Genomic DNA, 25,673 nt, shown 5'->3' on the forward strand with positions numbered 1-25,673 from the left:
AAAATACTAACACAAAATAGGACTGGCCACATTGCCCCAAATGCAGTCACCACACAGAAGACACAGAATATCTCATCCTTCACTTCTCTACTCTAGCCTTACCTAGACACCAACTCAGTATCTCTTGTAGACCAATCCAGTGGCTGTTGTTGATTACTTGGGAGCCATGAGTCTCCTGCAAAAGAGATGGATTGATTAGACTTACAGGTATGGAAACCCCTGACTTATGATGTTTTGCCTGTAACATTAGTGATACTAGATATCATGGTGATAATATCATGTGGAATGGTATTGCCAACCCTTCTCCAGGCACTCAGAACAATGTATTAGTGCAAAGAGGTATGCACCAGCAGATTTGGAAAGTAATATTGGAAGGTCAGTAGAGGTATTGACCTTATACTACCTGCATAGTTGAAATAATGACTTGCTAAGGCATTGACCTCAGGCATCCTTGGAAAGTGTCATCAAGGTTTTGAACACCTGTGCTGATAATGACCTAAACTGATACACTATTGACTTCAGAGATCGTAGATAAAGGCATTCTAGGGACATGTTGTACTTCCTGGGATACTGAGTCATTGGCTTAATATCACAAGGATCTTTTGACCTAAGGCCTTAGTCTTTGGCTAAATATCACAAGGATCTTTTGACCTAAGGCCAATAATTGAACTTAGAGGAGATGATGTACCTTCTCATAGATGTCATTGAAGTTTGGGAGAACAAGAAGAGATAGAATTCAGCTGTAGCCCAAACTTAACAGGTTGGTAAGAAGTTGCATAGCAAAGAATACTGTGGAAATTCCTTTTGAGTTATTCATCTTATAACCACTAACACATCAGTGCTTGACATAAGTGCTCTTTATTTTGAAATCCCAGTTAGTTCAATCAGGCAAAACATTATCCCAGTTATCTCTTGCAGGAGACTTGCAATCCCCAGGTAACTAGCCAAGGTGGTTCAGCCCACAAGTCACTCACTTAGGAGATTTTGTGTTCTTTCACTTCTTTCCTTGCACATCAGACATACCCCTTTTGCTCAAAGCCTCATCCACAGCAGGACCTGACAGCTGAAGCTGGCTTACCCCCACAGCTTCATTTATTTGGCAACCCTCTCTCCTCATCCCTTCACAAATAAAAAAGAAGATGAGAAATCAACTTGGGCCATATCAGTTTATCATCCATATTTCAATTACACCTATCTCCTGCCCTCTCCCTTTCCCACTCAACAGACATTCCACTTGTACTCAAAGCCTCCTTCACCCAATCCACCAATCCCATTCTTGGTCTGCCTATCAAGTTCGCCCCCTCCACCTCTGCCTTCCACACTCCTTTTGCTTGTCTTTCTTCTCTCATTATTTCCACATGCCCAAACCATCTCATTATTCTTTAATCAACTCTATCTGCCAGTTTCTTTCCACCCTCTGCTCTCCACATCACATTCTCATATCTCACGCTACCCAACATTGTAACCCCAACCATACATCTCATATACTCCATCTCAGACTCATCCTCACATTCAAAGCCTTTGCCCATACAGTATTGCAGGCATAGTCATCCCTAGATATCTGTTTCTCATGACACTTCTCATTCCCCAAAGACATTTACTTGCTTCCCATACTTTACAATTTACCTCCACCCTACTTCTCCGTTCCCTGTTGCATGTGACTCCAAATACTTAGTTATCCATTTCCTTTAGCTTCTCTCCTTTAAAATTGACCTCCAGTCCATTGTTTCCCTCAACCTTTGGACATCTCATCACCTTACTTTACCCACATTTACCTTCAACTCCCTATCAAATACCTTCCTGAACTCTATCACTAACTGTAAGACCTTCCTCTGATCTGTCCACAACCACAGTGTCATCAGCAACTAAGTGACTTACTCCCCACATCCCTATACTCCAATTGTCATCAATCCTCAGCCTATCACCATCACATATGCTTCCCGTACTACCCCATCTATGTACACATTGAACAGCCATGGTGACATAACATAACCCTGGTGCAATCCCACCTTCACCTCAAGCCACTCTTACCATTCCCAACCCAAACACAAGTTCTATCATATAAAAGTTTGTGGTTGCCACTAACAACTTCCCCCATATCTCATATGTCTACAATACCCTCCTGTCTACCCAGTCATAAGCTTTCTCCAGATCTGTAAAAGCTCCAAAAACATCCTTACTATTTGCCAAAAATTTCTCGCTTATCTGCCTTACCTCATAAAATTTTATCCATGCATCCACGCACTATCTATGTTTCCTAAACTCACACTGTTCCTCACCAATTATTCCCTCTGTTCTTCTCCTAATCCTCTCAATTGAGACTAGTGATGGTCACCTGCAGATGGGTGTCCTGAGAGATGGACAGTGAAGATGCTCATTTTCAAAATGTGTCAACCCTCTCACCTTCATCAGGAGGTGCAGCCCTAAGGTATTGACATGTGGCCTCCAGACTGGGTCCAAGGTCTCTTACAAACTTCAGTTGTATTTCTTACACTTTTTCACACATGGAGAGCTGAAAATTGAGAACTGTTTTTCTCTCCCTACAACTTTCAGCCAGTGACACAACACAGACAACAGTCCAAAGTTTCTACCCAGAGAAATCTATGGGAGGTTTTGAGGACTGATACCATATATATAAATGACACGGATGAAGGTGTAGTGTGTTATATGAACTTCTTTGCAGATGACACGAAACTACTAAAGAAAGTAAGTACAGAAAAAGACTGTGAATCACTACAGAGAGACCTGGACAAAGTGTGGGAATGGAGCCAAAAGTGGGAAGTAAATTTCAACATCAAGAAATGAAGTATAATGGAGTTTGGAAAAAGTAAAGATAGAATATCAGGGCAATATGAAATTGATACAAAGGAAGTAAAAAAGTTAGCTCAGAAAAGGACCTAGGAGTAATTATTAACAAAGACATGTCACCAAACAAGCATATTAACAAAACAGTCAGAGAAACCTACAATTTACTAAGATCAATAAAGGTGGCCTTTAACTACTTGGATGAGGTAATGGTAAAGAAAATATTAGTCACACTGATAAGACCAAGATTGGAGTACGCTGCAACACTATGGACACCCAGCACAAAAAAGAATATAAAGAAATTAGAAAGAATCCAAAGAGCAACAACAAAGATGGCACCAACACTTTCAAAATTGACATACAAACAAAGATTGTCCAAACTGGAACTACCAAGCCTGGAACAAAAAAGGAAAAATAGGAGATCTACTTGCCATTTACAGTGATACCTTGAGATGTGATCACTCTAAATATACAAAAAATATAAGATACAATGTAGAATTTTTTTAAATTTACACCCTAACATATGACAAAAATTTTGAGATACAATGTGGTGATGCACAATACAGGTAAACGTCGACTTACGATGGCCGCGACTTACGATTGTTCGACTTTACGATGACGACGACGACGACGATATGATAATTTAACCCCCTCCATACGGTGCCGCACACGTAGGCGTCATGAGGAGCAAGTGGATTCGCGACGCTGCCATATCGGCGTCTTGATTATATTTATTGTAGTCGCCCCTGTGTTTTTACATTCTCTCAAATGTGCCCTAAATCCCATTCTCTGTGGTTTTCAAAATTCGCGGGTGAAAGAGAGAACGATCGATATAAGCGGTGACTATATTTTATGATGCGAGTATTATTACGTCACGTCGTACGGCTGGCATTGGCTGCTGCCCGCGAGATTTAAGTTCCGTACTGAAAATACATATTATAGTGTTTGAATATGGTAAAAAGGATAAAAATAATTAAATAAACTACTGTACATGTTTAATAGGCTATATCTAGTATCTCTGGTGGTTAATATACAGGTAGGCTAGGTACAGTGACCACGGAACAGAGTGGGGATCGACTTACGATGAGATCGTCTTACGATGGCTCTATCGAAACCTAATGCCATCGTAAGTCGACGTTTACCTGTAATTTGAAACACCAGTGGTAGGTGGCAGACTGTTCGCTCGGCTCCCAATGACTTCCGATGCTTCAGTTTGTGTGTTGTCTTCTCATTTTCATCTTCTCTGTTCATCGTGTTTGTGCCTGTTTTGTGTATTATTATTTTGATTTTTGTGTATAAACATGGGTCCCAAAAGTAAGGACATGGATAGTAAAAAAAAAAAAAAAAAAACTCGATGGAGGTAAAATATGAAATAATTGCAAAACATGAGTGTGCTGTGTGAGTGAGTGACTTGGCCAAACAATATGAATGCAATGCATCAACAATATCCATGATCATTAAGCAGAAAGATGTAATAAAGAAGGTGCAGTCTTCCAAAGGTGTCAACATTTTTTGAAGCTTAGAACAGACCTACATAATGAGATGGAGTGCCTACTTTTAATATGGATTAAAGAGGAGTTGGCTGGTGACTCTGTTATGGAAACAATAATCTCAGAAAAGGCTATTGCTATTTTCCAAGAACTTAAATGTGATGCAGCTAAGAAGGAGGGAGAACCATCGGAAGGTACTGTTGGTGAGGAATTTAAAGGCAGTCGTGGATGTGCTGTGTCTTGCGACACTGCTTCTGACCCAGGGCAGTGGACAGGATGCAGGGATGACCCATCACCCAGGAGGTGCTAAGATAGGAGGGAGGGAGGAGGGTGGAGGGGAGTGGAATATATGGGAAATGAAATGGGTGGGAGTGATTTCTATGCCTTTTTCTTTTTGGCCACCCCCCATGTAAGGGGAAAAAGCCTTTGGTATGTGTATGTATGTATGTGGATGGTTTGAAAATTAAAAAAAAAAAAAATAACTGGCATTCACTCTGTAATTAGGCATGGAGAAGCCTCCAGTGCAGATGTTAAAACGGCTAAAGACTTCATAAAGACTTTTCAATCTATTGTAGCTCAAGAAGGATACATACCGCAGCAAATTTTCAACTGCGATGAAATGGGCTGTTTTGGAAAAAAATGCCTAGGCACCTGTTTATCACCATGGAAGAAAAGAGCTTACCCGGCCACAAGCCTATGAAAGATAGGCTTACTCTTGCCCTTTGCACTAACATTAGCAGTGACTGTAAAGTTAAGCCAATAATTGTGTACCTTTCTGAAAACCCCAGGGCCTTTAAAGCTCATAAAGTTTTGGAAGACAAATTACAAGTTATGTGGCAAGCAAATAGTAAGGCATGGGTGACCCGCCAGTTTTTTATAGAGAGGAAGAACTTAGTTTTTGGCCCTGCTGTCAAGAAATACTTAACGGAGAATGGTCGCCCACTTAAGTGTCTCCTTCTCTTGGATAATGCTCCTGGTCATCCTCCAGGCCTTGAGGATGACATCTTAGATGAATTAAAATTCATAAACGTTGTGTATCTGCCCACAAATACGTCTATCTTTGAGCCCATGGACCAACGAGTCATCTCTAATTTTAAGAAACTGTTCACAAAGCAGCTCTTCAAATGTTGCTTTGAAGTTAGCGAACACACCAGCCTAACATTATGTGAATTTTGGAAAGACCATTACAACATCGTAATCTGTCCTAAGACTCGTAGCTCTTTCATGGCAAGGGGTTACCGGGAGAACCTTGAACTCGGCCTGGAAAAAGCTATGGCCTGGTGTTGCAGAGCAAGACTTTGAGGGATTCGAACAATCACCAGAACCACCTGTTGAAGAGGAGATTGTGTCCATTGGTCGTTCCATGGGGCTGGAGGTAGACGAGACAGATGTTGCTGATCTTGTTGAGGAACATGCTGAAGAACTCATGACAGAGGAGCTGAAGGAGTAACAGGAGATGACCCACTCAGAGGTGATGCTGGAACTCAGCAGTGAGGAGGAAGTGCTAACTTCACGTGAAATTCGTGATATCCTTGCCAAGTGGCAAGAAGTGTCTGATTTTATAGAGAAAAAACACCCTGAAAAATTGTCTACAGGGAGAGCAAGTGCCTTATTTAATGATATGTGCCTTTCACATTTTTGCAACATATTAAAAAAGAGGCAGAAACAGACCACTCGTGATCATTTTCTCTTAAAGCGACCACACAGTGAAGGTAATGAAGGTAAGGTCAAAAGGGCCAGATGTGAAAGTGATGATAAAAGATTAAATTGAAAAGCCCCAAAAAAAGAAAAGCAAAAAAGAAAATTAAATTGAAAAGCCAAAAAAATTGGTTTAGCATTGTTTTTAATCATATAAAAGAGGAAAAAAATATTAGTCATTTTCATTTCATTTGTATTAATGTGTATGTGTTAATAATGTTTAATTGTGTGTTTAACATTCCCCACTGTACGTGTGTGTACGTCGTATGCTAGCTCATGTTGCCCTCTCTCCCTCACACTTCCATTCGCCACTATTACCTTCTCCATGGTATGATATGATGAATAACATTTATCATTGTTATTATTGCTAGTGTATTTAGGGATGGAATGGGTGGGAATGGTTTTTATGCCTTTTTCTCTTTTGGCTACCTCCCTTGTAAGGGGGAAAAAGCCTTTGGTATATGTATGTATATCATTGTTATTTATTATTTTATCATTGTGTATTTACCTAGTTGTATTTTACAGGACGGGAGCTATGCTCATTGTGACCCGTTTTTCGTATCTCTCCACGTCCAGTTTTGTTTTGAACTCGTGTATAGTTCTAGCATTTACTGTTTCACTGTTCAGCCCGTTCCAAACATTGATCACTCTGTGCGGAAAACTGTTCTTTTTCATGTCTCTTCTGTAACTGTCTTTGTATTTACCTAGTACAGGTAGTCCTCGATTTATACGGTAGATGCGTTCCAGAAGGGACCGTATAAAGCAAAAATCGTATAAAATAAGGAATGAATACCCAACCCCATAAACTAAATTGCTGCACTAATTTTAACTTTCTTGAAACCGTATATTTCTGAGGAATTAGTACAATGTGATGAATAACCCCTATTTTTGGACACCGTATAACTCTGATTTCGTATAAAGTAAACTCGTATAGATCGAGGACTGACTGTACTGTATTTTACAGGACTAGCGCTATGCTTGTTTTGACCCGTTTTTGTATCTCTCTTCATCTAGTTTGCTTTTGAATTCGTGTATAGTTCTGGCAGTAACTGTTTCACTGTTCAATTTGTTCCAGACGTCAATCACTCTGTGTGGGAAACTGTTCTTTTTCAGGTCTCTTCTATAGCTGTCTTTCTTTAGATTCTTTGCATGTCCTCTTGTTTCTCTTTGGTCCCATTTTAAAAGATCATCTCTATCAAGAACTTTCATTCCTTTCATAATTCTGAAAATGGTCAACAAGTCGCCTCTCTCCCGTCTCTGCTCTAACGCTGTCAATTGTAATTTCTCCAGTCTTTGTTCGTATGTCAAATTTGAAAGTGTAGGTGCCATCTTAGTCACCGCTCTTTGGATTCTTTCTAATTTCTTTGTGTTTTTCTTTGTGCTAGGTGCCCAAATTGATATAGCATATTCTAGTTTCGGTCTTATCAATGTAACAATTAATTTCTTAACCATCTCTTCATCCATGTAGTCAAATTCCACCTTCATTGATCTTAAGTTGTAAGTCTCTCCAAATATCTTGTTTACATGTTTGTCAGGTGTCAAGTCACTTGAGATGATTATTCCTAGGTCCCTCTCTGAGTTAACTTTCTTTACTTCTTTGTCTCCAATTATATATTTTCCCAAAACTCTATTTTTGCCTTTTCTGAACTCCATTATGCTACATTTCTTGATATTGAAATTTATTTCATATTTCTGACTCCATTCCCATACTTTATGTAGGTCATCTTGTAACAATCTGCAAACTTCTTCTATTTTCACTCTCTTGTGTGTTATTACTCATGTAATTATCTATAAATTGTGCTTGTTTTGTGCAATTTAAGTTTGTTTTGGGGTAATTTCGTATCACTGGAAGGGATTAATTCTAATTCCAATAATTTAAATGGAAATAATTGTTTTGAGATACAATTTTTTTTGACATACAGCGGCAATCACGGAACAAATTAATTTCGTATCTCAAGGTATCACTATATTAGTATTTTGTCAGCAATAGATAGTGGTTCTATCCTTGGGAACAACATTATGTTGAAGGTGTGGAGTCATAAGTGGTAAAGAATAGATAAGAACAGTAGAAAGAAGTATTTCATTGTCAATAACTTGCACTTCTGTCATGGAGACAATAGTGTATCAAAGAGTTGGAGGAAGGCTGCACAAAGGAGGGATAATAGAAGTATAATAGTAACTGCTGGGAATCGAAGAGGAGTGTAGGATTTAAACCCATAACTAAGTGAATCTTGGGCCACCATGCATCCAATTACACCATCAGTGCACAGTATTGACTGCATGAAACTTACACAGTTGTATTTACCTAGTTGTAATATACGAGAAGGGAGTTATGCTTGTGGTGACCCGTCTTTGTATCTCTCTGCATCAAGTTTTATCTTAAAATCTTGTATAGTGTTTGCACATACTGTTTCGTTGTCTAATTTGTTCCATGTATTTATTGCTTTGTGTGGGAAGCTGTTCCTTTTCAAGTTTTTTCTATAACTGTCCTTTTTCAGTTTTTTTCCGTGTCCTCTCGTTTTACCGTTGTCCCACACTAACAAGTCGTTCCTGTCTAATACTTCCATTTCTTTCACTATTCTGTAGATAGTCAACAAATCTCCTCTTTCTCTTCTTTGTTCCAAAGTCTGTAGATTCAGTTTGGACAGTCTTTGCTCATATGTTAGTTCGGCGAGAGTCGGTGCTAGTTTGGTTGTCACTCTTTGTATTCTTTCTAGTTTCTTAATATTCTTTTTGGTACTGGGTGTCCAAAGTGATGCTGTGTAATCAAGTTTTGGTCTTATTAGTATAGTTAGTATTTTCTTTATCATTTCTTAATCCAAATAAGCAAATCCCACTTTGATTGACCTCAATAAGTTGTAGGTATCTCCGAATATTTTATATGCTTATCTGGTTTCATGTCCTTTCCAATCATCACTCCAAGATCTTTTTTTGAGTTTACTTTTTTTACTTTTTCTTCCCCAATTCTGTAATCTTTTGATATTCTGTTTTTACTCTTTCCAAATTCCATTATACTGCATTTCTTTATATTAGATTTTACTTCCCACTTTTGAGTCCAATTCCAGATCGTGTCCAGATCTAGTTGCAATGAGATGCAGTCCTCTTCCGTTTTTACCCTCTTTAGTAATTTTGCATCATCTGCAAAGAAATTCATATAGCACTCCACACCTTCATTCATGTCAATATATATGGCGAACATGATCGGGGACAGTACTGATCCTTGTGGGACACTGCTTTTTACTTCTTCCCAGTTGGAGAATTTTTCTCTAATTACAACTCTCATTTTCCTCCCAATCAGGAAGTCTTTCATCCATTCCAATAATTTTCCTCTGATGTCACTTTTTGACTCTATCTTCTTTATAAGTTTCCTATGTGGTACCTTATCAAATGCCTTTTGCAGGTCCAGAAAAGCACAGTATGGATCTTCCTTATCACCTCCCTCATAAATTGGTACAATGTTTGCCTTCTTCCAGTCTAATGGCACTTTTCCTTCTTTAAGTGAGAATTTAATTATATTATATATTTTGTTAGTTAATTCTTCCATACATTCTTTCAGTATCCAGTTTGCAATTCCGTCTGGGCCATGTGATTTTTTGACATGAAGGGTTTTAATTATTCCATATGAAGTGATCAAAGAGTGGATGTGGAGGTAACTCAATCAATTCTTGTCTCAAGTGTTGCTGACTTGTGAAAGTGAGGTACAGATGTGATCAGGAGACATACATACATACATATACCAAGGCTTTTTACCCCTTACAAGGGAGGTAGCCAAAAAGGAAAAGGCATAAAATCATTCCCACCCATTCCATCCCTAAATACACTCCACACCCCCTCCACCCTCCCTCTTATCTTAGCACCTCCTGGATGACGGGTCATCTCTGCACCTTGTCCACTGCCCTGGGTCAGAAGCAGTGTCGCAAGACACAGCACATCCACAGGAGACAGAATAGAATAAGTCAATCTGAGATAGTATGGTCATGTTATGAGAATAGATACAGACATACACCAAAAGGCCATTTCCCTCTTGTGATAGGGTTGATCAAGTCAAAGTATACATCCACTCATCACCCATCCTTGTTCATCCAAAACCTATTTGTTGTCCCTACCATCTTAACACCATTTGTATGAAGGTTCGTCTTTGTCTTGCACCACAATGCTTGGGTCAAAGGCAGTGCACCAAGGCTTTGCTTTAACTGTGATCTGTGGCAGAAAAAGATCTAGACACCACCACAAAAAAAAAAAAAAAAAAAAAAAAAAAAAAAAAAAAAATGGGCTTATATTGGGGTTGCCCTTCAGAAAACCCTTCCACATCTGAGAAGCACCACACTGGCATGCCTGCACTCAGGACGCCATACAGCATTATGACAGAATAATAAAGAGAAATTGCAGAAGACATTAGGAACACAGAATAGACCTGGCCATAGATTCAAACTGGCCCAGATGAAACCACCACACTGAAGACATAACACCTCATACTTCAATGCTCCACACTAACAACAGCCAGACAGCAACATAATATCACTTTTCTAAGTGACGTACAGTCCCACCAGGAGGCTGTTCCCAGTTGCCTGGAGGCTGCAGGTCTTGTGCAAGAGAGACCAGTGGAAATGGATTGATTGAATGATCTTCTTTGTTTAACACATGACTCATGCATCCAATGCCCCCTTCACCCATCCCTCCACTTCATTCTTGATCTTCCACACAAGATCAATCCATCTACTTCTGTCCACACTCTTTATGCATCTTCTAATGAGAATGAGTGGAATTAGGTACAAGGAAGATGAATTAATTATGTGCAAAAGCAAAGGTTAACCCATGAAGGAGATGGATGAATGGTGTGAGTGAAACCATTAGAGTTTGTGGTCAGGATTTTGAACGAATGAAAATCATTAATGATAGAGAATAAGAAGAATCTTAAGATTAAGGCAATAACCAAGGGTGCACTGGGAGAAAGTAACTGAGGAAAGGAAAAAAATAATAATAATACTCTTACTTGGTCTTGGATTGCAGAGCCAGAGTGATCTCATGACAAAGTTCCACCAGGCATGGGTCATCTGGAGAGGTGGAGGGCTAAGCATCAAAGGTGTTCGAACATGTGGGGACTACATGTTCAGTGGGCACACCTCAGCACTCACTATGCTGAATTTCTTCATCACAGAGTGTAAGTTTTTACATGGTGTAATATAAAAAATTTCAAGTAGAAAATTAGGTGATGTATAACAGGGCTGACATCAGTCAATCAACTTATTGCCCCAGGTCTCTTGCAGAAGAACCATGGCTCTCAGGTAACTGGCAACAGTCATTGAATTGGCCCATAAGTCTCAATGAAGAAACAGTGTATTGTTGTCTGGGTACTTGGGTTGGGCAGTGCAAGATGAGGTGTCATACAAAGGTGTGCATAAAGTTTCATCCAAAAACAGACAGTATGTCATCAGGGAATGACACAAAAGAGTTGTTGTCATTGTTGTTATTGCTGCTACTGTTTACCCCTCAGTGTGAGTGGGTTATGACACAAACCAGTCACTCAGTCCATTGCCCCCAGGTCTCTGTTACAGGAGACCCATGGCTCCCAGGTTTCAGGCTACAGCCACCAGGTAAGCCCATAAGTCACTCAAGGAAGAAATACTGTGTTAGTGTCTAGATTATTAGTGTGGGACATGGTAGAATGAGGTGCTCTTTGTCTTCTGTGTGGTGGTTCCATCTTAGTTTGATTCTGTTGCTAGGTCTGTTTAGTGTTGGTTAACTGTTTTAATGCTGTATGGTATCCTGAATGCAAGTAAATGTGGTTCTTACTTCTTGTGAGAGGGATTTTTGTGCCAGGATTATGTCTGCCTAATATGTGCCTAAATGAAGGGAGTGTGCTGAAGGATTGGAGTAGTGCTTGTGTAGTTCCATTTTACAAAGAAAAATGGGACATGTGACTGAAAATTATAGTAGTTTTAGATTTTTTATGGTTGGAAAGGCATATAGGAGGGTAGTAATTGAAAGGATTAGGAATCGAACAGAGGGAGCAATTGGTGAGGAACAGTGAATTAAGGAAAGATAGAGTTTGCATGGATCAAATTTTTGTGGTAAGCCTTACCACAAAAATTTGAGATAAGTTTATGTCAAAAGGATGTCTTTGGGGCTTTTGTGGGTTTAGAGAAGGGAAATGCAAAGGTGATGGCCAGAGGATTGGAGATTGTTAGAGAATGTGGAGGAAAGTAAAAGGTGAGCCAGTTGTTTGCTGATGATACTACACTTATGGTTGGGTCAGAAGAGGGTCTGAGCAGTTAGTGATGGAGTTTGGGAAGGTATATGATAGGAAGTTGAAGGTAAATGTGGGTGAATCCAAGGTGATCAGATGTACAAGGGGTGAGGATGACAGTAAGTTGAAGGTAAAGGAGGGAGGCTAGAGGAAGTGGACAGTCACATGTAGCAAGGAATGAAGATTGTGGGGATGGAGGTAAACTGTAGAGTGAGGGAAACAGGTAAATATCTTGGGGGGGAAAGCCATGAGAAATAGGTATCTGGGAAGAAAAGACTGTATAAAGGAATAATTGTGCCTGCAATATTGTGTAGGGTAGAGACTTGGAATTTAAGAGAGGCAGAAAGGAGAAGTTTAAATGTGTTTGAGAAGTATAGTGGGTGTTACAGGAATGGATAGAGTGAGATATGAGGTGTGGAGGAGAGAAGGGATGGGTTATTAAATGTGCATGGTTGTGGTACAGATGAGTGTTAAAAGGAAGAGATTGATTGTGAAAAAAAGATAAATGTGTGTGTGTGTATATATATATATATATATATATATATATATATATATATATATATGTATATATATATATATATGTGTATATATATATGTATATATATATATATATATATATATTGTGACTGCATGAGGAGAAATGGGCAGGGGGTGGGGGGTGGGGTAGTATGTGTGAGTAAATTTTGACGCAGCCCGAAGGGATTTCTCCCCGTCCTCTCCTTATATGCAAAGGGGGACGGAGAGGGGGGGTCGCCGATTAAATGAAGCGGCCTTGCTGTGGATGTACTGTGTCTTGCGACACTGCTTCTGACCCAGGGCGGTGGGCGGGGTGCAGGGATGACCCGTCATCCAGGAGGTGCTCAGATGAGAGGAAGGGTGGGAGGGGTGTGGAGTGTATTTGGGGATGAAATGGGTGGGAGTGTTTTTATGCCTTTCCCTTTTTGGCTACCTCCCTTGGAAGGGGGAAAAAGCCTTGGTATATGTATGTATGTATGTATATATATATATATATGTATATATATATGTATCAGTTCAATCCCCTAGGTCTCTTGTAGAGGACCCATAGCCTCTGGTCAGGACCATAAGTCACTTAGTGAAGAAATATTGTGTTGTAAATGGGGATTTACTCGTATAGTGTGGGGCATGATAGTACGAGGTGTTCTGCGTCTTCTGTGTGGTGGTTGCATCTGGGGCAGTTTGAATCTGTGGCCAGGCCTATTCTGTGTTAGTGCTATGTATATATACATTTATATATATATATATTATGAGTACATACCAAGGGCCTCTTCCTCCTTATATGGAAGGTAGCTTGCCAACACGTTTACTTATGCCTTGATTTCTCATAGGATAAGTATACAGAGAGTAGGATACTTATTCCCTTTAGTCTGACCTGCTTTGACTCCTTTTACAACTCACATAGGTATCACAGTGACAGAATTCTTTCCTCCCTTTCCCACAAGGGACACAGGGGAAAAGAAAATGTGCAGTCAAAGAAGTGATAAAGAACAGTTTAAAGGGAATAGCATAGTGCAGAAGTAGCATCATTCCTCTAGGAGTAGAGATTTTACCCTGAAATAGACAAATGATGTGCGGTTCTAGTCCATAGGTATTTTGGTATATTTGCTACTTGCTACATTTATAAGTGAATATAAACCCTGTAGTATATTTAATATCTTGTATGTTTATGATTACAGATACCCCTCGGCGTATGTACTGGCTCCACATTGCGTCGTGGGTGTTCAACCTCTTTGGCATATTCTTCATACTTGCTGCTCATGAACATTACTCAATTGACGTGTTTATTGCTTTCTACATCTCTTCACGGATGTTCCTCTACTACCACTCCCTTGCCAACAATCGCGCATTACATCAGCGTGATGTCATGCGCACAAAAATATGGTTCCCAATGTTCAGCTATTTTGAAGCTAACATTGATGGCATTGTCCCCAATGCATACTCCAATCCTCTTAAGAAGGAAAATATGGTTTGGTTTTGGACTACACTGGTAATTTGGCCCTTCAAGATTGTGTATCAGTGGCTATGGGGTACAAGGAAAAAGAAAAGGAATTAAAACATGCACATGAACATAAATGCACACACACACACACACACACACACACACACACACACACACACACTTTCAACGAACGGACGGCTTGACGAACGCTCTGAAGAAAAGTGCAGATTGAGGATACCAACGCAAAGAGAAGTGCCTTTTTGTATTTGCAGGGGGGGGGAATTGCTCGTGAGGTAGTGGGAAAGTAAGGAAAGAGGAGAGGGGGAGGGATTACTGGGGAAATGGAAGATAATGAGGATGTGGAGGACTTGGCCCAGGCAGACGGGCGGAAGATCAACATGAAACGACCACCGGATGACGAAATGGCAAATAAAAATGTAAAGATTAGAAGTATAGAGAGGAGAAATACAGTAGAAAGTGACGAGAATATGTTCCAGGGATTTAAAGAGGGTGGGGGGGACACAACCCCCCCCAGACTGATAAGACTAGAGGAGAGAGTTGATAAGGTGATCGAGGACTTGGAACGTAAGTTAGGTAATGTAGGCTCCATTCTACAAAGAATTGAAAGATTGGAACAACTAGAGAAGACTAACAGAAACTTAACTGAAGAAGTAGAGGACCTAAAAAGACAGTTAGGAAATGTAAAGGAGGAGAATGAGAAATTGAAGAAGAATAGTAATGAAAACAGTGAGAAAATAGCTACAGAAGCTAAAAATTGGAGAATAACTCAAGAAGGGAATAAGGTTTCATTCACTGACATAGTCAAACAGCAATTGAAAGAACATAATGAAGACTCAGTTATTAAAGTGATGAGACAGAAGGAGAATATAGTAAGAGAATTAGCTGACAAAAAGAAATGTATAATTATATTAGGAATGGAAGAGAAACATAACCCAGATAGAACCGCAAGAATCAAGGAGGAAAATGAAAGGGTAAGCAGTTTATTAAAATTAGTCCAGGAAGATGAACCAGAAATTATAAAGGAAATTGAGGAAAAATTCAGACTCGGAAAATATAGTACAGATAAGACCAGACCAATTAAGATTAAATTCAGGTCACAAACAACGGCAGAGAAAATTCTATCCAAGACAGGGAAACTAGCAACAAATGATCAATATAAAAAGGTATGGATAAAAAGAGAAATGAATAAGGAGGAAAGAGAGGCAGAAAAGCAGAAAAGAATTGAAGCTAAGGCAAAAAACGAGGAAAGAACGGAGTCAGAGAAAGAGAGATTCTATTGGAGAGTAGTGAACATGAAAATAAAGCAGTTCGACATACTAAAGAAAAACATAAGGGAAACAGAGAACACAATGGAAGTGGCAGAAAACTAAGAGTGTCTTACACAAATATAGATGGATTGATAACAGGATTGAATGAACTGAATGATTATTTGAAAGAAAAAGAACCGGACATAATGGGAATTGTAGAAACAAAATTAAAAGGCCCACTACCACCCAACAGTGTAGGACATGATACATACAATTATTGGATTAGAAACAGAGAGAAAAAACAAGGGGGTGGAGTTATGTTCCTGACAAAGAAGGATATAAACGTGAAAGGTGTCATATATGGAAAGAATACAGTAGAGATGATTATGATAGAAGTGGAAGACCGAGATAAGAAGAGCAGAAAATTTGTGATCAACTATGTGCCTCCGAAAACAGCCTCATGGGAGGAGAATGAACATAAAAGTATGTTAGAGGACACAAAGATAGCATTAACTAAAATAATGGAAGACGGAGGAAGAATAGTTATGATGGGCGACTTTAATTGCAAAGAAATCTGCTGGGAAGAAATGACAGTAAAGAGTGGTGATGACTCATGGGGAAATGCTCTACTTGAGATGATTACTGACCATTCAATGACACAATGGATACAAGAGAACACTAGGTATAGAAATGAAGAAGAACCATCGAGGCTAGACTTAATAATTACATCTGAACCTAGAATAGTGGACAAGATTGAATATAAAACACCAATAGGTAAAAGTGACCACATATTGATTGAACTGGAACTTAATGAAGAAAAATATATGAAAAGAAATGAACAATATAGAAAAGGAAGAATGATGTATGAAAAAACAAACTTTGATAAAATAAGAGAATTCTTCCAACAAGAAAACTGGGAAGAAATATACAAAGAAGAAACATCAGTGGAAGAGAAATGGAATATTTTGACAAAAATTTACAAAGAAGGAGTGGAAAAGTATGTCCCAAGACAAAAACAACAAAAAGAATATGTAAAATGCTGGTACAACAAAAGTTGTAGGGAGTTAAAAGACAAAAGAGACAAAGCCTGGACCGGATGGAAAAAAGACAGAAGACCTGAAAAATGGAAAATATATACTGGTTATAGAAATGAATATGTACAAAAGTGCAGAGAGGAAAAAAGAAAATATGAAAAAGATGTTATAGAAAAGTGTAAAGATCAACCAAAACTATTCTACAGATTTGTAAACAATAAACTGAAAAACAAACAAGACTTGGAGAAATTAAGACAAGGGGGAGTTGAATACACTGAGGAAATGGAAATGGCAGAAATTATGAACAAACATTTTAAATCAGTGTTTACAAGGGAAAATATACAACCTGAAGAGATTGAGTGGAAGGAAAAAGTTCCCCCTATGGAAGAAATAGAAGTAACGAAGAATGAAATATTGACACACTTGGGTAATTTTGATGTCAGAAAATCGCATGGGCCAGATGAAATAGCAAACTGGATTCTGAAAGAATGTAGGAATGAACTGGCAGACAAAATACATAGCATAATAAGCAGTTCCTTAAAAGAAGGAAAAGTTCCAGAAGATTGGAAAAAAGCAAATATAGTACCTATATATAAAGGAGGAAATAAAGAAGAACCTACCAACTATAGACCAGTCTCTCTAACAAGTACAATAGCAAAAATATGTGAAAGAATTATCAAAAGTAGATGGGTAAAATACTTGGAAAAAAACAACGTACTAAATCCAAGGCAATTTGGATTCAGACAAGGACGATCATGCGTCACCAATTTAATATGTTTCTATTCAAGGCTAATAGATATAATACAAGAAAGAGATGGATGGGCTGATTGTGCATTTCTAGACCTAAAAAAAGCTTTTGACAAAGTACCACATAAGAAGTTGCTTAAGAAATTAGAATATGAAGGAGGAATACAAGGTAAATTGCTAAATTGGATGGAAGACTTTTTGCAAGAAAGAAAAATGCGAGTAGTGATAAGAGATCAGCACTCAAAATGGAATGAAGTAATAAGCGGTGTCCCGCAGGGAACAGTTCTGGCCCCAATAATGTTTGCTATATATATTAATGATATGGATGAAGGAATTGAAAGCTATATGAGCTTCTTTGCAGATGATGCAAAATTACTGAAAAGAGTGAAAACTGAAGAAGATTGTGAATCACTACAGAGAGATCTAAATAAAGTACAAGAATGGAGTAGGAAGTGGGAGATGGAGTTCAATACAAAAAAGTGTAGTATAATGGAATTTGGAAAAAGCAAAAACAGAATAACAGGATCATATAATTTGGAGAAGAAGGAATAAAAAGAGTAGAAAATGAGAGGGACCGGGGAGTCATTGTTATGAATAATATGTCACCTGAGAAACATATAAATAAGATTTTTGGAGAAACTTATAATTAAATAATAACAATCAAAGTGGCATTTACATACCTGGATGAAGAAATTGTGAGGAAAATCCTAGTCACCCTGATAAGACCAAGATTGGAATATGCAGCAACGATATGGTCACCAAGTACAAAAAAATGTATAAAAAAACTTGAAAGAATACAAAGAGCAATTACTAAACTGGCACCAACACTCTCAAAACTATCATATGAAGAGAGACTACAAAAACTTAAACTACAGACACTAGAGCAAAGAAGAGAGAGAGGAGATTTGATAGCTATTTACAGAATCATGAAAGGCATAGAAATTACTGATAGAGAGAATCTGATAAAATGGGATGACAGAAATACAAGAGGACACGGAAAGAAAATAAAAAAAGACAACTATAGAAGAGATTTGAAAAAGAACAGCTTTCCTCACAGAGCAATAGACAGTTGGAACAAGTTAGATGAGAAAGTGGTGTGTGCAAAAACAATACATGAATTTAAAAATAGTTTAGATAAAATGAGATATGAAGACGGGACCTCACGAGCATAGCTCCCCTTCCCGTAAAATACAACTAGGTACAACTAGGTAAATACACACAAACACATACACACACACACACACACACACTATACAAGATTTTAAGAATTAACTGGATGCGGAGAGATACGAAAACAGGTCTGCATGAGCATAGCACTTGTCCCATAAAATACAACTAGATAAATACACACTAGACACTGCGAGATACAAAGGCAGAACACCACAAGCGTAGCTCCCCCTCCCGTAAAATACAACTAGGTAAATACACACACAACACACACACACACACACACACACACACACACCGTAGGGTGGTGTCTGGCTGTCTCGAAAAGAGGCTGCAGCAGATCCGAGGTGAATACACACACTGTGCCTATCTAGATCTACAAAAGGCATTTGACAAAGTACCACACAAAAAATTAATAGGAAAATTAGAATCAATAGGTGGCATTGCAGGTAATTTATTAAAGTGGATGGAAGACTTCCTGACTGGGAGAAAAATGAAGGTAGTAATTAGAGACAAATACTCGAAATGGAAAGAAATGATAAGTGGTGTTCCACAAGGGTCAGTACTAGCTCCAGTCATGTTTGCCATAAACGTAAATGACATGGACGAAAGAGTTGAATGTTATATGAATTTCTTCGCAGATGCAAAAATATTAAAGAAAGTATCAACAATTGAGGACTGTGACTCATTACAATCAGACCTGGACACAATCTGGAAATGGACCCAAAAGTGGGAGGTGAACTTTGATATCAAGAAGTGTAGTGTAATGGAGTTTGGTAAAAGCAAAATCAGAATTTCAAAAAATTACAAAATTGGTGACAATTAAATAAAAAAAGTGCACTTGGAAAGGGACCTTGGAGTGATAATCAGCTATGACATGACACCGGACAGACGTATAAACAAAATAGTAGGTGAAACATACAACCTACTATGGTCAATGAAAGTGGCATTTGAATACTTGGATGAAGAAATTATAAAAAGAATATTAGTCACATTCATTAGACCAAAACTGGAATATGCAGCGACACTATGGACACCCAGTACTAAAAAGAATATAAGGAAACTAGAAAGAATACAGAGAGCAACAGCAAGGTTGGCACCAGCTCTTTCCAAATTAACATATGAACAAAGATTATCAAAACTAGAAGTACCAACACTAGAGCAAAGAAGAGAATGAGATGACCTACTGACTATATATAGAATCATGAAAGGAATGGAAATCCTTGACAGAATTGATTTACTAAAAAGTGACAATGGAAAAATAAGAGGTCATGAAAAGAAACTCAAAAAGGACAACTATAGAAGAGATAGGAAAAAGAATAGCTTCCCTCACAGAGTGCTGGATATATGGAATAACTTAGATGAAAAATCAGTGTGTGCAAATACTGTTCATGATTTTAAGAATAAACTTGATGCTGAAAGAAACAAAGACGGGTTACCACTAGCATAGCTCCCTTCCCGTATAAAACAACTAGGTAAATACACATACACACACATACACACTATGGACACCCAGTACCAAAACGAATATAAATTTTTTTAGAAAGAATACAAAGAGCAACAACAAAACTAGCACCAACTCTTTCAGAAATGACATATGAGCAAAGACTGTCCAAATTAGAATTACCAACTCTGGAACAAAGAAGGGAAAGAGGAGACTTACTAACTAAATATAGAATAATGAAAGGGATGGAAATCTTAGATAAGAATGACTTATTGAAATAGGACAATGGAAAAACGAGAGGACACGAAAAGAAAACTAAAAAAAGATAATTACAGAAAAGATCTGAAAAAAAACCCTTCCTACACAGAGTGATAGATACTTGGAACAAATTAGACAAAGAAACAGTGTGTGCAAACACTATTCAAGGTTTTAAGAAAAAACTTGATGCTGAGAGATACAAAGACGGGTCACCATGAGCATAGCTCCCTTTCTGTATAATACAATTAGGTAAATACACTGGATACCTGGAATAATTTAGATAAAGAAACAGTGTATGCAAACACTATTCAATATTTATAAAAAAAAAAAAAATTGATGCTGAAAGATTCAAAGACAGGTCACCATGAGCATAGCTCCCTTCCTGTATAATACAACTAGGTAAAGACACACACACACACAAAAGAATATAAAGAAAATTTAAAGATTCTAGAGAGCAACCACAAAAATGGCCCCAACACTTTCAAACCTGTCATATGAGGAGAGATTGTCAAAATTGAAATTACTGACTTTGGAACAAAGAAGAGAAAGAGGTGACCTGCTGACCATCTACAGAATCATGAAAGGCATGGAAGTCCTTGATAGAGAGGACTTACTAAATTAGGATAAGAGAAATACAAGGGGACATGAAAAGAAACTCAAAAAGGATAGTTATAGAAGAGACCTGAAAAAAAAAAGTTTTCCACACAGAGTGCTGGATATCTGGAATAAACTGGATGAAAAGATAGTGTGTGCAAAAACTATACACAAATTTAAGAGCAAACTAGATACTACGAGATACAAAGACGAGACACTGCAAGCATAGCTCCCCTTCCCATAAGACACAACTAGGTAAATACACACACACACACACACACACACGCTAGACAAAGTCTGGAGTTTGGAAAAGTAAAAAAAAAAAAGAATATCAGGACTATAATTGGTAGAAAGGAAGTAAAGATAATTCCAAAAAGGTCCTAGGAGTAATTATCCCTAAAGACCTCCCCAGACAAGCATATAAACTAAATAGTTAGAGAAACCTACAATTTACTAAGATCAATAAAGATGGCTTTTAATTACTTGGATGAAGTAATGGTAAAATAGTCACACTGATAAGACCAAGATTGGAGTATGCTGCGACACTGGACACCAAGTACAAAAAAGAATATAAGGAAATTAGAATGAATCCAAAGAGCAATGACAAAGATGGCCTCAACACTTTCAAAATTGACATACAAAAACTGATTGGCTAAACTGGAACTACCAACCCTGGAACAAAGAAGAGAAAGAGGAGATCTATTGGCCATTTACAGAATCATGAAAGGCATGGAAGTCCTTGACAGAGAAGACTTATTAAAGTGGGGTAAAAGAAAAATAAGAGGCCATGAAAAGAAACTCAAAAAGGATAAGCATAGAAGAGATCTGAAAAAAAACATTCTCCACACTGAGTGGTGGATGTCTGGAAAAAATTGGACAAAACAATAGTGTGCAAACACCATACAACAATGTAAGAACAAACTAGATGTTGTGAGATACAAAGACAGGTCACTATGAGCATAGCTCCCCTTCCCATATAATACAACTAGGTAAATACACATCCCTCCCCACCTCTCCACTTTCCCCACCCACCCTGGTCACCCTCTCAGCGCCTCCCACCGCAATCACCCTTCCCCCCCCATCCTCCTTCACACCTAGCAACTCCCTAAAACACTCTGCCCATCTTCCCCCCTCTGCCCTCTCCCCCACTATTATCCCTCCATCTGCACCCCCTCCCCTCTACTCGATCCGCCTCCTCGTTCTCTCTCAATTTCTCTACAAAACATCTTTTTACTACCCTCAAAATTTTCCATCACACTCCCATCCCACCACACACCTGCTCTCCTCCCCGCCTCCCCCATCTTACGCTCCACTTCTCTTCTCCCCACCCTGCACCTCCCACATGCTTCCCTCATCCCACCCTGCAACTAATCTGCAAAATCTCACCCCCTCCCCCCACAACCCCCCTGCCTCCCCATCCCACCATCCACCACCCCTCTCTCCACCTCCTCCTGCCCTCCCCGCTCCACACATGATCCCCGCACACCCTGCGACTCCCAGCCCCACTCCATCCTTCACCCCCCACTCAGCCCCCTTGTGCACTCCCTCTCCCCCTCTCTCTCATCCAAGCAGCCCCCTTAAAGCACCTCCCCACCCATCCTCCACTCTTAACCCACCTCCCACCAGAAAATTATGTGACATCCCCCACTCCCCCCCCCCAAATACACACATCCCCAACTCTTCCTATTATACTCCTATTTACCACTACATAGTCCACCAACACTCTGTCCACCACCCTCTCCTATGAGATGAGATGAGGTGGGGGCAGTTGTTGGGATAAGAGCGGGTGGGGCGCCTAGTCTGGATGGATGTCGTGAGGAGTGTCTGAGGGGGGGGGGAGGTGCAGTGATGGTGGGCTGGCTGGTGAGGTTATTTGGTGTTAGTTTGAGAGAGGGTGGAGGACTGGAGGGGTGCCTGTGTAGTTCCGCTTTGCAGCAGAGGGGAGGACGGGTGTGAGTGTGGTGGTTTCATAGGGATTAGCTTGTTGAGTGTGGTTGGGAAGGCTTGTGGGTCTTCATTAGGAGAGGAGCAGAGGGAGTGGTTGGTGAGGAACAGTATGGGTTTGGGATGGGTGGGGGTTGCGTGGATCGGATTTTTGTGGTGAGACAGAAGTGTGAGAGCTGTGGGAAAGGGTAAGGATGTTTTTTGGGCTTTTGTGGATTTGGAAAGGGCTTGTGACAGGGTGGATGGGAGGGCACTGTGGGTTGTTTTGCAGGTGTGCAGGATATGAAGAACGCTTTTGGGAGCTGTCAGGAGTTTTTATGAGAGTGGTGGAGTATGTGTCGGGATTGGAAGTGGAGAGGGTGAGTGGTTTGAGGTGTGGGTGGGACTCCATCAGGGATGTGTTATGTCACCCTGGCTGTTCAATTTGTACATGGATGGGGTGGTGCAAGAGGTAAATACAAGGGTGGTGGGTCAGGGATTGGAGATGGTTAAAGAAAATGGAGAAAAATGGGAGATAAGCCAACTGTTGTTTGCGAATGACACTGCACTTGTAACAGGATCAGAGGAGGGATTGAGGAAGTTAGTGACAGAGTTTGAAAAAGTGTGTGAAAGAAGGAAGTTGAAGGTAAATGTAGGTAAAAGTAAGGTGATGAGATGAACAAGGGGAGAAAGTGACAGCAGACTGGAAGTGAGTATTAACCCCTTCCATACGGTGACGCCTATGTAGGCGTCATGAGGAGGAAGTGGGGACGCGAGGATGCCGACGTCGGCGTCTTGATTATATTTATTGTAGTCGTACCTGCATGACCCCCATGCTCTGTAAATTGGCTTCATCATATTTTCTATGATTATCAAAACTCACAGGTGAAAGAGAACGAGCGATGGAGCAGTGACTTTATTTTTTATAATGCAAGTATTATGACGCAACATCGCACGTCTGGTAGCTAATGCTGCCAGACGTGCGGTGTGGCCAGTATTGAAGGGGTTAAAGGAAAGCGACTGGAGGAAGTGGATAGTTTTAGATACTTGGGTGCAAATGTGGCAGGAAAGGGAGGAGTGGAGGTGGAAGTGGAATGTAGATTGAGAGAAGCAAGTAAATGCCTTGGTGGATAAAAAAGTATTATGGGAATGGATGCTAAGAGGAGATTGTACGAAGGAGTGATTGTGCCGACAGCACTATATAGGGCAGAAACATGAAACATAAGAGAGAAGGAGTTTGAATGTGTTTGAGATGAGGTGTCTGGGAAGTATGATAAGGGTTACTAGGCTGGATAGAGTGAGAAATGAGGAGGTGAGGTGAACGGGGGTGGAAAGGGAGTTGGGAGATAGGGTGGATGAAAGAGAATTGGGATAGTTTGGACACATGGAAAGAATGAATGAAGAAAGACTTGTAAAAGAGGTGTGGAAGGAGTGAGCATGAGGGCTCGACCTAGGATGAGGTGGATGGATGGGGTAAAAGGGGCTTTGGGAAAGAGGGGAATGTCTGTTGAGGAAGGACCGGAGAGGACAGAAGATAGGGGTGAATGGAGAATGGTTGTATATGGATGATGTGATGCATGAGGTGGAATGGGTGGGGGATGAGGGAGTATGTGTGAGAAAAATTTGACACAGCCCGAGGGGATTTCTCTCCATCTTCTTTTCTGCATGAGGAGGCGGAGAGGGGGGGTCGCCGATTTAATGAAGCAGCCTTTCTGTGGATGTGCTGTGTCTTGGCGACACTGCTTCTGACCCAGGGCAGTGGACAAAATGCAGGGATGACCCATTATCCAGGAGGTGCCAAGATGGGAGGGAGGGAGGAGGGGTGGAGTGTGATGGGGATGGAATGGGTGGGAGTGGTTATTATGCCTTTGTTTTTTGCCTACCTCCCTTATAAGGGGGAAAAAGCCTTTGGTATATGTATGTAAATACACATACACACACACCCATTACAAAAAAGAATATAAAGAAATTAGAAAGAATCCAAAGAGCAACGACAAAGTTGGCACCAACACTTTCAAAATTGACATACGAACAAAGATTGTCTAAACTGGAACTACCAACCCTGGAACAAAGAAGAGAAAGAGGAGATCTATTGGCCATATACAGAATCATGAAAGGCATGGAAGCCCTTGACAGAGGGGTCTTGTTAAAGTGGGATAAAACAAAAACAAGAGGACATGAAAAGAAACTCAAAATGGATAGTTATAGAAGAGATCTGAAAAAAATAGTTTTCCACAGAGTAGTGGATGTCAGGAACAAATTGGATGAGACAATAGTATGTGCAAACACCATACAAGAATTTAAGAATAAACTAGATGTTGAGAGATACAAAGACAGGTCACTATGAACATAGCCCCCCTTCCCATATAAGACAGTCAGGTAAATACACACACAAAGGGCTAATATGGTACCAATTCACAAAAGTGGAAGTAAACTATAGGTTGGTATTATTGACCAACACATTAGTGAAATATGGTAATGGTTTGTGAAATATCATTTGGTCAAATATCTTGATGAGATGAACATTCTGACAGACAGTCATTTTGGGTTTATATCTGGAAGGTCATGTGTATCAGATCTTTTACTCAAGAGTGGTTAATGTGCTGTAAGAGAGGGAAGGCTGGATGGACTGTGTGTATCTCAATCAAGAGAAGGCTTTTGATAAAGTACCTCACAATTATCTTGCGTGGAAATTAGAGTTTATTGGAGAACTAAAAGGCAAACTTCTGTGCTTGAATGGATGTAATATTTTTTCTTGAAGGCACATAAGGACAGTTGTAAAGAATAAGATGTCAGGATGGAGAGAAGTGACCAGTGGAGTTCCACAAGGATCAGTTCTAGCAATTATGATGTTTCTTACCTATATTAATGATATGGTGGAAAGTACTGCAAGCTATGCCAACATGTTTGCAGATGATGCAAAATTCATGAGAAGACTGACGAACAAGGAGGACTTTAGGCTGTTGCGAAAAGATTCAGACATTATATTCACATGGAGCCAAGATTGGAAAATTAAATTCATTACCAAAAAATGCTAAGTA

The 25,673-nt window shown here is 39.6% G+C and overlaps 1 protein-coding gene across 4 annotated transcripts in view; it reads left to right on the forward strand.

Moving 5' to 3' along the window:
• The window catches only part of LOC143038501 (sphingomyelin synthase-related protein 1-like), a 67,673-nt gene extending 53,362 nt beyond the window's left edge, over positions 1–14,311 (forward strand). For all 4 annotated transcript variants that reach the window (XM_076207750.1, XM_076207749.1, XM_076207748.1 and 1 more), the window contains 2 exons: positions 11,004–11,154; positions 13,935–14,311. In XM_076207750.1, coding sequence (XP_076063865.1) covers positions 11,004–11,154; positions 13,935–14,311 — 528 coding nt within the window. The remainder of the gene's footprint in view (positions 1–11,003; positions 11,155–13,934) is intronic.
• Positions 14,312–25,673: the final 11,362 nt, after the last annotated feature.

Source organism: Oratosquilla oratoria, chromosome 24 (assembly GCF_046742065.1).
Source record: "Oratosquilla oratoria isolate Oo_2021 chromosome 24, ASM4674206v1, whole genome shotgun sequence".
Taxonomy (NCBI): domain Eukaryota; kingdom Metazoa; phylum Arthropoda; class Malacostraca; order Stomatopoda; family Squillidae; genus Oratosquilla; species Oratosquilla oratoria.